This window comes from Euprymna scolopes, chromosome 29, assembly GCF_053919585.1.
Source record: "Euprymna scolopes isolate OS-2025 chromosome 29, ASM5391958v1, whole genome shotgun sequence".
Lineage (NCBI taxonomy): Eukaryota > Metazoa > Mollusca > Cephalopoda > Sepiida > Sepiolidae > Euprymna > Euprymna scolopes.
In genome coordinates this window covers 43,611,987-43,626,805 of record NC_136510.1, presented here as the reverse complement: position 1 = coordinate 43,626,805, position 14,819 = coordinate 43,611,987, and the positions used below count along the sequence as shown (strand labels likewise).

The window sequence follows — 14,819 nt, the reverse complement described above, 5'->3', positions numbered from 1 at the left end:
CTGTCAAGGCAGGAAAGGATGCTCTTAGGAGAGTCACTCCAGATGTGGCAATAGTACTCCATCTTTGGACATTTTTGACTTTTGTAGAGGTAGAGGATTGTGTCGGGAGTAAGATGCTTTCTGGAGCAGTGGAATGTTTCCATAATCTTTCCAGTGATTTTGGCATTAGATGTGATGTAGGTCTTCCATTTCAGGTCAGGGGTAAAGGTCAGTCCCAGAAGTTTGCCGGAGCTGGGTGCTTCATCAAGGCGGGAGCTATTCACTTCAATTAGTGCAGAATGAGCATATGAGCGTTTTGAAGTGCTGCCATAGATTGTAGTATCATCTGCATAAATGTAGACGAATGAATAAAAAATGTGATTTGGGAGTTCATTGATGAAGATCAGGAAGAGAGTTGGGCCCTGGATTGATCTCTGACGTACACAAACGTTAATACTGTGAGCTTCAGATTTCTGACCATCAATGACCATTTGGATAGACGTTACAGAGAGAAAGGATTGCAAGAGGACAGTTATTTTGTAGCTGAAAATTTTATGAAATAGACCTTTGTATCAAACCCTATCAAATGCTTTAGATAGAGCAATAGCTTTTGACCTAGATATGAAGCCATTGTCAATAGATTCACTAATCCTGTGTGATATTACCGTAAGCACATTGACAGTTGATCTCTCGGAATAGAAACCAGATTGCATGTCGCTGAATAGGTTGTTTTTGCTGAGATGGTTGACAACTTCTCTATTTATAATGAATTCAATCAACCAACTCATGATGCACAGGAGGCTGATTGGTCTGTACAGAGATGCAGAAGATCGATCCCCTGTATTTTTAAATACTGGTCAGACTGACAAAGTTTTCCAAGGTATTGGGAAGAATCTTAAGACGGCATTTGAACAACTTTAATATTGAAGATAGTCTAGGTTGTAGTTTTTTGTGGCATGATCAGAAATACAATTTTTATTTTTTAACAACACAGACCAATATTTGCCTTATATGACTAGCAAAATAAATTTATTATTTATAAATAAATAATAAAAATATTATTGATCACAAAGATATGATTTGATTATTTACCTGAACAGAATTTTAGGGATAGTTTGAAGAAAAGATTCTGTATTCAGATATTGGTGTTGTTTGCTCTTCTGACAGTAGCAGAGAGGGGCATTTCATGCGACAGATATTTGAAGCCCTTAGCTTTTTAGTGTACCCTTGATCTTAGGCAATTCCCTGCCTTCCTCTTTTAGCCATGTAACATCACGCCCACTTCTAGTACACAGGAGATCATGCTGACATCCGAATACACACCAACCAAACTCTTTCCTGTTATATCCTAATTAAATTTATACTCACCTAATATTTAATACTATGTTCCGCGATGATTGGTTTGGTTTGGGCATATAATTTATACATGGGTTGTTTAATGCTGAATAAAATTGTGAAATATAACTCTAGAGGTGAGATAATTGTACCCCCTCTACATGAATACCCCCGACAAACACGACAAGCAGTAAAATCCCACCCCTTCACAGTTGAGATCCCTAGATGTAAGAGAGCCTTTTACTCCAGTAGTTTCTTCCCCAGAACCGCTAGACTTTGGAATTCCCTTCCGGGTTCCTGCTTCCCCAACTGTACTGACATGCAGAAGTTCAAGTGTAACGTGAACTGACGTCTTGTTGCCCAACTCCCCACATAGTACCCCTGTAGCTTGTGTCCCTAATAGTACAATGTGCCTTGTTTGGGGTGAAAATAAAAAAAATTCTTTATACTTCAAGAATATACGGTTTTTAGAATCCTATGATTATAGAACATGTTGCTCTTAGAAAACATTGCATTACTTTTAGAAAAAAAGATTTAAAATGTAATTTTACAAAGGGTACCATCATTATGTAAGAAGAAAAAAAAAACATTGTTCTTAGAATATGTTGCTTTTAGAAAGAAATTCCATAGAGAGAGTGAGAAAAATAATCTTACAAAATATTACTCTTTATAAACATTACTCCTTACCATTGGTTTGTTCTCATAATAACTGACCTCTCAGCCACTACCTTCTAGTATTTGTTTGTGGAGAAAAATAAAAATGAGAAATAAGGTTTTGATTATTTTGAAGAATCCGATTGAATAATACAGTTGGGGATGAACTTATGGATACTTGGGGTTGACATGACAGGCAGATTTATTGGATCAGGCCTCTCTGATCTCCCATCTAGTAAGGGCCAAAGTAGAAAAATGGCTAAGTTACCAGGATCCCATCCTAAGGTGTCAAGTGTCGTCACCTACAAACTACAGATGGTTCTGTTTTTTGTGGAGTGGAGGGGATCCCTTTGCATAGGGTCGCCATCATTGAATTTGTAGCACCGCCAACAGGACAAGAGAAGGGGATAAAAATTCTGTTTGAGAAAATGATCCAGAAAAAAAAAAAAAGGGAAGGAGTTAAAAATCCTTGACTTGGAACTCTTCAGTAAATAAGGATAGAAAAGCAAATAATAGTCAGAAGGATGTGAATTATGTTGATAGGATAAATGATACTGAATTTACCTCAGTTGGTTTGCAGCAAGAAAAAGGAACTCCACAAGCTTCTCTGCCAGGAGATGTACAATTGAAGTACATGTTTAATTCCCAATCCTTATAGGTTTCGACTCCACAACACTGAAGCTGTAAACAAAACAAAAAAAAAAATAAAACAAAATAAAAATAAAAAAATTGAACATTTTAAAAATTTAAATAGTTTTTTTATATCAATACACACACACACACACACACACACACACACACACACACACACACACACACATATATAGCGAATATGTAACATTCACAACTTTTGGTCTTTAAAACACTCTCTGACTGCTTTACTCTTATGCATGCATTTGGCATTTATATGTGTTTAATTTCCCTTAATTGTCATGTTAACTGACGCTGACCCAGGGGTAACATCCTAGCAAATTGAGTCAAAAGTGACTTTGTAGCTTGGTTTGAATCCCTCAATCAGCAGTAATTACCACTTCCTGCACTGACAATTGCAAAAGCATGAAACGCTAGTGTTTGTAGGTACAAAAAAATAATCATCAATATTTATATACACTAGCTGTACCCTGCCACGCGTTGCTGTGGCTCAATTTGGTGTAATGGAAAATTCTAATAAAAAGAGAAAATGCATGTTTCTTATATTCTTAGTACAGCAATCCACTCCAAAATGTAAAAAAAAAAAAAAAAAAGAAAAAAAAAAAAGGAAAAAAAAAAAAGGAAAAAAAAAAGAAAAAATGAAAAAAAATGGTACTCTTGCAGAAATGGATCCTGATCCTCGGGATTACTGTCAATCATGACTTGGGCTCGACCAACAATCAGTGGATAAAGCTGAACGTAGCAAAAATGTTGAAACGCTAAATGTTTTTTTTTTTGTTTTTTTTTCTGTATACAAAAATGTGAGTTAGTAATTGATATTTGAGTGATGGGGGGAGGGTTACTATACACAGATTCGAAAAAGTTGTCAAAAACAAATAAATAAAAGGTAAGGTAAGTTATATTTCTACCTAACTTGATAATTGTTTAATGCTTTTATGTAATGTAAAATGTTTAATCGGCTCGAAAAACAGAAATGGTTGCAGACTCTGTTGAATACGTTAAGTTTGGGAAAGTAAGTTGAAAACTAAAAACTATACAATACAGTGTCAAAAACCCACCGAATATATGTTACCATGACATAGGTTGACATAATCGGTGGGTTTGTGACAGTATTTTGTATAGATTTTAGTTTTAACTCACTTTCTCAAACTTAACATAATCAACAGTGTCCGCCACCATTTGTATCTTTCAAATACACCGATAAACAGTTTTTCGAGCTGACTAAACGTTACATTAAATGAAAAGGGTTTGTATTACTAAACACAGATACAAAGAAGTTGTCAAAAAATAAATATATAACAAATAAATGTTATCAAAGGCAAGAAAAGTAAATGTTCTACCTAACTGGATAAGATTGTAGTGTTTTTATGTAATGTATAATGTTTAATCGGTTCAAAAACATGCAGTGTTTATCGGTATATTTGAAAGATACAAATGGCGGCAGACTGTATTGAACACGTTAAGTTTGGGGAATTTTGGGAAAATGAGTTTAAACTAAAAACTATACAAAATACTGTCAGGAACTCACTCAATATATGTTACTGTGATGTAGGCTGACATATAATCAGTGGTTTTAAACTTTTGCTCGATACAGGTGACGACTTTTAATAGTCCCTTTTAGTGATTACCTGGTTTGAGAATATTATACAACTAAACGGCAAATCTGCCCCAAAAATCCGGTATTATTTTACTTTAAGGCCCGTCTCATGTTCGTATATAACGAAATATTTTATTGTAGATTTCGGTGTACTAAAAACGAATCTGCAAACCGTTTCCGTCGCAAAAAGAAAGTTTTCATGATATGAAGAAATTACTTTTTCGAAAAGTGGGTGATCACTTTTCAATGTAAATTTAACTTAGAATGAGCACCCACTTTCTGACCACTTGAGAGAGAGGCATTTTTCTGTGTGTTTCTTGGCTAAAAAGGTTTTTGTTTGATTTCTTTTGCATGGTAATAACCCCTGAACTCTCGGACTATTTTCTATTTCACAGCCGTAGCCTTCGTTTATGCTATGCGTGAGCATAAGCGAAAGCTGTTTAGCCAATAAAAATGGGAAAAGTCCCACCTCTTCTCAGCTGGCTAGAAAGTGGGTGCTTATTTTAAGTTAAATTTACATGGAAAAGTGATCGCCTACTTTTCGAAAAAGTAATTTTTTCATATCATAAAAACTATTTTTTTTACGACGGAAACGGTTTGCAGATTCGTTTTTAGCACACCGAAATCTACAAAAAATTTTTTTTGTTATATACGAAAATGGAATATTTTATCAAAAATCCGGGAGAAAAACTATATTTTGCGACGGAAACATTTTGCAGATTCGTTTTCAGCACACCGAAATCTACAAAAACTTTTTTTGTTATATACGAACGTGAGACGCACGCACGGAAAATTTTATCAAAAATCCGGGAGAAAATAGTTTTCAATAAAAACAGCAAGTGAATTCGATAGAAAAAAATGGATGCTATTTTAAGATAAACAAATAATGCTAGTGCACTTACCGGACCGCACTATTTTTTAAATCGTATTTCCAAGTTTAATTAAAGTTTTATATGTTTTTTTATTCAATTGTAAGGTTAAAGTACAATATATATATATATATATATATATATATATATATATATATAATTTAAAAAATAGGGATTTTTTTTTTACCCATCTATTAATTAGAAAGTTAAATGTTGTAATTCGAAAGTTGTCCACGTGTGGTGCACGTGAAAGGCTAATTTCTACCGGAAATGGCGAATAGTCCCGCAGTTACAAAAAATATTTTTATTTTATTAAATATATTTTTAGAATTTGCGATCTTAATGATCTTAATTTATTTTAATAGCATGCAAACATTCCTTTATTTTACAGATAAATATATCGAAAAACAAAAAAAAAATCAAAAAGCAAGCGACAAACTTTTTTTTTTGCCTTATATAATAAAGAAAAAATGTGTAAATTAAAAAATTTGGAAGATAAACAAATGAATTATGTTTTTTTTTGTTTTTTTTTTACTTATCGAGTAAACAGAAAATGAAAACTACTACGTTTCATCAATTCGTGGCTGTGAAATGAATCAAACCGGAAGTTAAGTTTTATCAACAAAGCCGGTTCGCACTAACGGTTACAAAAATATATTTATTTTATTTAATATTTTAATAATTCGCGAGGTAAATTTATTTTAATGACATAAAAACATCCCTCGACTCTAAAGATGGGTTGTCTGAAAATTTCAAATAAATTGGTAACATAGAAATATGGTTTTATTCACTTTTAACGAACCAAATTTACATTTTTATATATATAGATATAGCATAGCATTTCACTGCAAACTGACACTCAGTTTTATGCTCATCTAAAAAAAAAAAAAATGGTCCAGTTTTATTGTAACCAGATTGTGGACCAGACAACGTTGGGTGGCCTTGCTTGCTGAGTTAGAAAGCGGTCAGCATCTGGGTAGTCCTTTTGACACAAGTAGAGGGGATTTCACATTGTTGGCTGTAACAGTGATGAAGATGATGGAAAGAAAAAATCTGTTTTCTTAACAGATAATAAAAATGCCCCCCCCCTCCAACCTGAATAGCTGAAGGATCTAGTTTGGAATCATAAAATGTTTCAAAGCTGTGAAACTGGCACTTAAGTTTTATTTGAGGGACCACCAGAAAAGCAAGTCAAGTAGATGAGTGTTTCAAGGGGCCATTTGTTATTGGCTTGTCCCTTTGGAGAGAGGGTCGTCTAGATAACCGATTTCCTTGTTGGTGCCTTTTGGGAAAACCATTCTTTGAGTGATGGTAAGAGGCACAGACTGAGAGAGGGGGAGAAAGACAAAACCCCAAATAGAATGGAGACATAAGATAGAGAGATAATATAAAGGTATTTTTTGGAGGGGCCAGTTTGAGAGAGTTCGTTGGTGGGGAGAGTTTGTTCATGAGGAAAGTTCATTGCTGAGGGAAACTGTTTTTGCATCCAGCGGCTTAGGTGTGAAAAACTTAATTTCAACCATTATATTCCTGCACCCAGAATTCAGTCTGATTTCCCAAGTTTAAAGGGACCTTGAGTTAATGTTCTTACATGAGATATACCTGTAATAACTTCTGAATAATTATTTGTTACTAAAAAGACTGCCTTTGTGATTCTTTGTTGTTTGCCTGCGGTTGTGAAATGAATTCTTCCTCAGATTGATGTTCAAGCTACAACCGAGAAGAACGACGCACCTGCCTGTGAAAGCGGTCCTTATCGCCAACGTCTGACAGCAGGCGACCAGCCAAAGGACCCTTGTGGTAGGGTTACCAACCGGCCATCATGAGAGCAGAACTACCACATGGACTTAGGATTATGCACAAGTTGTGTGTGCAAGTCAAAAAACAATGAGTTCCAGCAATCAGCAAGGGTCCTAACCACTGGAGATGGAGACAAAAATAAAAACTAGACGATCAAATCACGAGACAGAGTTATTAAGAAGTCTTCACCAGTTTAAAGATTTAATTCGTAAGAAATTTGACAGTTTAAAGGCTCTCAGAGGCTTTTGGAAAAGTTTTGAAGATCAAAGGCTGTTGGAGACTTGAAATGAGTTTGCAGTGTAATTCGAATCTTGTCAGTAGCTGAATACTTGACGCTTTGCCAGGGCTATCAGGGGTATTTTTTATTGTGACGCCATCACTAGATGGGGTGCCTACCTCAGCTTAAGAGAGTCCCATCTACTATTGAGAGAAGGATAGACTGCGCCTGTTTCTCAACCTGGTATTTTACCTCGCAGTACATACAGTGCTTCGCCTTCCCAAATGGTCACCCATCTGGTACTGGCCAGGCTCAACGTTGCTTCACTTCAGTGATCTGGTGAGAACGGGTCTGTCAATACATTCACAATTTTCATTAAAGTTTAACCTCGCATAATCTTAAACTAATGAATTAAAGCAACCCAGTGAATAACCTCGACACATTATTTTTTGGTGAAACTTTACCATTTAGGGGGGAGATGCCCAGCCAAACTAACAAAATCTTTCAAAATAAGTTAGATACAAAATATTTAATAGAAAAAAATAGGAAAATGTTTGAAATTTTTAGTTATATGAAATACACTTTTAAAAGGATCAGTGCACACGTGAGAGTCAATAATATGTATGCGCTTGGCAAAATCCTAAACTAGTGAACTTATTATGGATTATGGACTATGTAACAAGATATGTAATGTGGGCACATTATTTTTTTATTTTATTGTAAACTATACCATTTAAGGTGGGGATGGCACCAAAAGAAAGAAAGAAAGAACATTAAAATTTAAAACTAATGCTATATTTATTGCTTATATCCATTCTGGTACGTATTCTACTAGTGTGTGTGCATGTGTATGTATGTATATATATATATACTATTTACTATCCACCAAAAACATGTGTAAGATATAACAAATTTAGGTGTGTGCCTAAAAAAAAAAAAATCTAACAAAAACTTATGAATATGCATTGATTCTATCTTTTAACATTTGGAATAATACCTAATAGTGTGTGTTATTTTGTCCTGATTACCGTAAAAACACATCTGAAATGTGCCTATATTTTCTCAAACGTAAAAACACACTTGTGAGGGGGTGATCTAGAGATTTTAGTCTTACTGGAAGTTTAAATGAATAAATATTTATTATTATATTATTACTACAAGTAGTGGAAGATGTTTCTTAAACCAAAATAAAAAAAAAAGAAAAAAAAAGAAGCTAATTTAAGGAATCGGTTTTGGCATCGGAAAATAGGCTCAAATTTTTCTGATTCCGATGCCCCAAAAAGCAATGATTTTCCGATTCCCAATTCCGATCAATCATCCCAACACTTATATATATATATATGTATATATAATGCAACATTCTGATTTCCGAACGTTGAATACTCTCTGATTGTTTACCATGTACACCCGCTGACTCCGCATTTATAGGCAAGATGCTAGCCTACAAAGTCAAGGGTAGCTTTGTGACTGGGTTTGAATCTACCAACCATCTGTAACTATCACTTCCTACACTGATGATTGTGTAAGCATGAAACACTAGTGTCTATAGATATAAAAATAATTGTTGTATATATATATATATATATATATATATATACACACATATATATATATATATATATATATATATGAACAAAGCTTCTTTCTTAGAACTGCACGCCTGTGGAACTCTGTTCCGTCTGCCTGCTTCCCACCGGACTACAACTTGGATGTCTTCAAGTCCAATGTTAACAAATTCCTAATGAACCGCCCCCTTAAGTAAACACTTCATCAAATCTCCACACTAACGTAATGTACTTGCAATAACCCTTATCCCTGAGTTGCTTCCGGGCCTTGATAAGTGGTGATCACTGTGTAAAATATATATATATATATATATATATATATATATATAATGAGAGTGAGAGAAAGATACACACACAAAGGAATTCAATAATTAAAAATAAAAATCAATAAAAAGATATCGATTTTCTTACTCTCTCTTTTTAAAAAATTTTGATAAAATAAATTTAAATCATTTTTTTTTCTCTGACCTAGAATAACACATTATCTTGGTCCTTTCTTTTTTGTTCATAATTACCTGAGATCAAATGTCGTTTGCAAAAAAATACAACTTGATTTTCAAATTTTATCTTTTTTGCCGCCGGCAAACGACAGGTAACCAACTTATGAAAAAAATAATAATAAAAAAAATAAATAAAAAAACAACGAAATTAATTTTTTTTTTGGCTTTCAAAGATTTTTTTCTTCAGTTTATTTGATTTCTGTAACAACGTGAAGTGGGAATTTGTGCATTAAAGAAATGCTAGCATTCCGTTACTGAAAATTTTCAAATTTTAAAATAAGAATAAATATCTAGTTATGAAAAAAAAAAGGAAAAAGAAAGATTTTGTCAGTTTTATTCTTATAAGAGAATTTCATTTTTTTTTTATTTTATTTAAATCTGTCAAGTGATTCAAGATTTGATGATTTCAATATTTTTTATGTTAAGCTGGCGGTGGGGTGGGGATAGAAGAAAGAGGGAGAAGAGAAGAAAATGTAAAAAGAGGAGCAGTAGAGGAAGAAAATAAGAATAAAAGGGAGGGGGGGGGAGAAAAACGAGGATAAAGTTTACAGAGGAGAAGAAAGAGAATGAGCAGAGAAGAAGAGGAAAACAAAAGAAAGGGCTAGACAAATGAAAAGGAAAGGAATTACAAAGGGAAAGTAAAAAATGGGAAAGAAAAAAAGGGAAAGTAAAAAATGGGAAAGAAAAAAGGAAAAGAAAAAATAGAAGAAAAAAAGGAAAAGAAAAAATAGAAGAAAAAAAGGAAAAAAAAAATAGAAGAAAAAAAGGAAAAGAAAATAGAAGAAAAAATGTAAGGGAAAAGGGAAAGGAAAAAGCGAAAGGAAAAGGGAAAAGGAAAAAGCGAAAGGAAAAGGAAAAAGGAAAAGGAAAAAGGAAAAGAAAAAAGGAAAAGAAAAAAGGAAAAGAAAAAAGGAAAAGAAAAAGGGAAAGGAAAAAGGGAAAGGAAAAAGGAAAAGGAAAAAGGAAAAGGAAAAAGGGAAAGGAAAAAGGGAAAGGAAAAAGGGAAGGAAAAAAGGGCAAAGAAAGAAAGGCAACGAAAAACGGGCAAGGAAAAATCAAAGCGAGAAAAAAGAGCAAGAAAAAGAGTAAGAAGAAATAGCAAGAAAAAAGAAACAGAAAGAAAAAAGAAAAAAAACGAGATAAAAAAAGAAAAAAAGCGAGAAAAATGTAAGAAAAAAAAAACAGAAAAAGAAAGAGGAATAGAGTAGAAAGAGAAAGAATAATAAGAAGAAAAGGGGGAAAGAAGGAGCAAAAAAAAAAAAAAAAAAAAAGAGGAAGGAAAGGAAAGGAAGTTTAGAATGCAGAAGGAGAAAGAGGAAGGTTTGGTTTGATTTATGCTCAATGCTGACCAAATGACAAAATAAGATTCTTTGTAATCATTCTTACTTAGAAGAAAAATCTGATTTTGTTAGGATTCCTTGTTTTCAAAAAAAGGGAGTATTTTTGTTTATCAATCTTGAACCTAACCTTCAGATCTTTCTTTCTGTTATCTTTCATGGAAATAGGTTTATTTCCCAAACTTCGTGTAACTTCGATTTACACTTACATCCACTCTTAACACTAACTAATGTAATTGCTATTAAACATAGTCATCCATTATGTAACATATTAACAAAACACTTGGTCGGAACTCATGCGGCACTCATAGGTCTCAAGATATATCCACGGCATAATGGTATTTTATTTGGTGCCTCTAACCTGAATAAGACCCCGGATTATCATGGGTGCAGCATGATTTGTTCACAATGGTGCCGTAACTCAAAACTGGATCATGTTTTGTGATGAAACACGCAACACAACAGTGAATGACTTCCGGTACTATAAGCTTGTTCACACCGGACTATCATGAAATGGTGATAAAACAAAGACTGTTGAATATTCATGAACGAAACTTGGTGCACAAGTCAGGCATAGAGTGAAGTTTATTTGTATCAAATATGGTTTTGTTGCGGATAGGATTTTGAATTTTATTAACGTTTTATGGATAGCATTTGGTACGGGTTCATCTTATAGAATTAGTACAATTCGAAAACATTTTTATACCTCATAAGCTGTTTTTTTCTTGTTTTTTTTTATCAGAAATAACATTAACCCAAATTTATGCTAACCACAAGGAAAATACAATTGAAGATGTTACTAAACACATTTAGATTAAATTTAATAGTACATCACTTTTCAATATGAGAGAGGAGGAGGAGGAGAAAAAGAGAAAAAATAGAGGGGTGTAATATAAAAGAGAAGGAAACGAGAGAGGAGAAGGAGGTGGAGAGGAGGGAGGTAGAGAAGGGGGTGGAGAGGAGGAGGTGAAGAGGAGGAGGAGGTGAAGAGGAGGAGAAGGAAATGAGAATTGCGAGAAGGAAACAAGAGAGGAGAACGAGATAGAGATGGAAGAGGAGAATGAAGAAGTGGGACAGGACGGTGAAAGAAACACGGGAGAGACAGGCAGAGCAAAAGAGAGCGATAGAACAAGAGACAGACATAGAGAAAGAAGTAGAAAGAGAGACAGATAACTAGATAGAGATAGAGATAAAACGAGTGGCAGGAAGAAAGAGAAAGAAAAAGAGAGTGGCAGAAAGAAAGAGAAAGAAAAAGACGGCGTTTTCGTTTGTTTGGCTAACAAGAGATGACCTTGCCAATAAAGATTCTTTTAAAAGAAAAAAGTTTTATCCTTGATAATAGAAATTTTTACTCAAAATCTAAATTTAAAATTTGAAAAATCGCAATCTTTTTACAATCGTTTTATTGATTTAATTTTATTTTTTTTTATTTATTATTTCAGTCTTGATTACAATAACTAAATAAGTTGTGGACAATGAGGAATTTTATAAGAAAAATGAATAAAAATATACATACTGGCAAACTGGCACCCAGGATAAAAAGAGCCCCTCAACTCGTTTATACACCAGGCGGGAAGAGGTAAATAATGGTATAAACCTTTCCTATGAAAGTGGCACAATAGCCATGACAGAGGCCAACAAGGATCAGCCATCAGGCCCTAATACAAGAGGTCCTAGCACCCTAGCTCAAGCATTTTCAGCAGCTTAAACTAGGAAATAAAGATGCTTAAAAGCCAGCCATGGATGTTGCTCAAAAGAAGGTGTTGCTGTTTTGCTACCGCTACTCAAAGTTTGAAAAGTGGAGCAAAACAGCAAATAAAATATTAAAATATGAGAAAATAAAAGAGACTGATCTCCCTGAAAAGTACACACACACATATACAATACACACACATATATACACACACATATACATCTTTTGTACGTTTGTTCCAATTCATGTTAATTATGAATATTAAGCCACTCTTGGAAAGGGTGTTGCTATCAGTCATGGCAATCTGTGCTTGGTTTCTTTTGTCAACTGGTTTGTCATGATTAGGTCTGAAATCGCATTTTATTTGGTTTGTTATGTTTAAACTTGAAAAAGTAATTTCTTTAGTTTGTTGTGCTTAAGTTCGAAATTCCACTAGGTATTCAAATTCTGAATGCGTTTTATAATTTTCTTCCTTTGGAGATTCTAATGGTGTGTATGGGGCAGCCAAACCAGCTACCAACATTGCCCTGCTTTTTATTGAAACCAACCGAGAGCTCTTTTTAGTATCCTCGCTGTTCCCTTAAGTGCAATTGTCTGGATCTCTTTTGCACTTGGTTCACCAGGAATATTAGTTAGGTAGGACCATTTGACTCGCTCAAAGTTGAAGGCTTGGAAGATCCTGGCTTCATTTTATTAATTTGTATGCCTGTTGGTTAATTTATTTAAGAGTATTTCTCCATTCTGAGTGGTTCTATTTTTATTTTGGAGAATTCTGGGGATTGTTACATTTTTTTCTTAGAGTTCTAGTGAACAAGAAGATTATATTTTTAGCATTTGACTCCTTACAGAGCTGGGGGAGGGGCTCAATTCATTACTACTTCACTTTTTGCACCTGACCCAACTTTAATCTACTTACCTTTTGGTGTTAAAGGTATTTTCGACAAGTATGCAGAGAGTAAATCTATTTTTAAAGTTAAAATAACTTGATAGGCGGAACAAAAGATAAGAATATTTTCGGAATTTTTAATTTTTTCATCACAAAGAAAAACAAATTAGATTTTATTTTGTCAATGAATTTGAAGAGAAGAAAAATATACAAATATAAAATACTATATCATCGGTTAGAGTGCGTGTATTGATAACAAGGATTCAGAAATGATTGGGCCTCAATCAGAATTTATAATGACCACTCAATTTATGCGTAACGTGATGTTCTGGCTGCTGTTGTTGAACACTATAATATGACTAAGCTTACTGTATATGTCAACTGAATTAGCATAATATAGAACTGTATGTATATTTTTTATTCATTTTTTTTTTAATTCCTCATTGTCCACAACTTCTTATTTGGTGTTAAAAACTGCCCTCTATTAATAAAGGGGATATCCCCAGTTGCAACATAAGGAACGTGCTCGATGGCTTAAGGAGACATCACATTTTGAATATTTGGTCAGAGTTTACTTCTGATAAAAAGTATCAACGTGTCAGGACTGAAAAAACCCTGTACAAAGAAACCGAAAACATCCGAGAATGGTTTCTAGTAAGCATTCAGTTTCTCTCCAGTAGGCAGTGTGTGTGTGTATTATATAAGTATTTATGTGTGCGTGTATATTATATATGTATTTATGCGTGTGCACGTGTATTTAAAACAAAGATTCAATAATGATTGTGTATCAATGAGAATTTATAATAAGCCCTCAATTTATGCATAACGTGACGTTCTGGCCGCTGCTGTTGAACACTATATGATTAAACTTACTGCATATGTCAACCGAATTGGCATTATATAGACTTTAAATTCTTTTATCCGGTATTAAATTGACGGTGGCCTAGAAGTTGAATCCCAGACTGCAGAGCTAATGAACAGTTTGAACGGAGTTCAAATCCTTCAATTATCAGTAATTAGCATTTCCTACACTGAAGATTACGTAAGCATGAAACACTAGTGTCTGTACGTAAAAATAATAAATATTAAAAAAAAAAAAAAAAATATATATATATATATATATATATAACATACACAGTTATTTGTCCAGACAAATGATCAGAGAACTTTCAGGTCATGTGTAATCTCTTTTTTTTTTAGACGACGTCATCCTTTGATTACTTCAGCATTTATAATGTGATAAATGATCTCTCCCTCCATCTCAATATCTTCGACCTATTTTAATGGATGCCATAATCCCCATATGATGTTGATGCCATTCAGTGTTAAGAGAAGCAAGCAAAGATTCAGAGTTTTAGTAGTAAATAAATTACAATTACAAAGTAAAAAACAGTTTCTGTTTATGTGGTTAAAATGAACTTTGAAGCCACTGAAATTTGGAACAGAATTTCTATGCACAACAGCAGGTGTTATAGTCAGTGTCTTTCTTTCTCTTCCTGCAATTCTAAATCTATATAATTACTAGCAGTTCAGCTCGACTTTGCTCGGGCCCTATGTACTGTTCATAACTTTTTGTGCATTATATATATATATATATATATATATATATATATATATATATATATATATATATATTAAAATGTTTGACTCATGTACAGGTAACCTACATCTAAAATTTCAAGCTTTTAGACTCAAAATTGGCGGAAGAGTTTAGTAGAGTCTGCAAAGGTCAACTC

The 14,819-nt window shown here is 33.6% G+C and overlaps 1 protein-coding gene across 4 annotated transcripts in view; it reads right to left on the bottom strand.

The window, feature by feature from the left end:
• LOC145252622 (tetraspanin-5-like) overlaps positions 1–14,819 on the bottom strand; it is a 220,598-nt gene that overhangs the window by 23,749 nt on the left and 182,030 nt on the right. For all 4 annotated transcript variants that reach the window (XM_080112342.1, XM_080112344.1, XM_080112343.1 and 1 more), the window contains exon 5: positions 2,533–2,649. In XM_080112342.1, the coding sequence (XP_079968468.1) occupies positions 2,533–2,649 (117 nt within the window). The remainder of the gene's footprint in view (positions 1–2,532; positions 2,650–14,819) is intronic.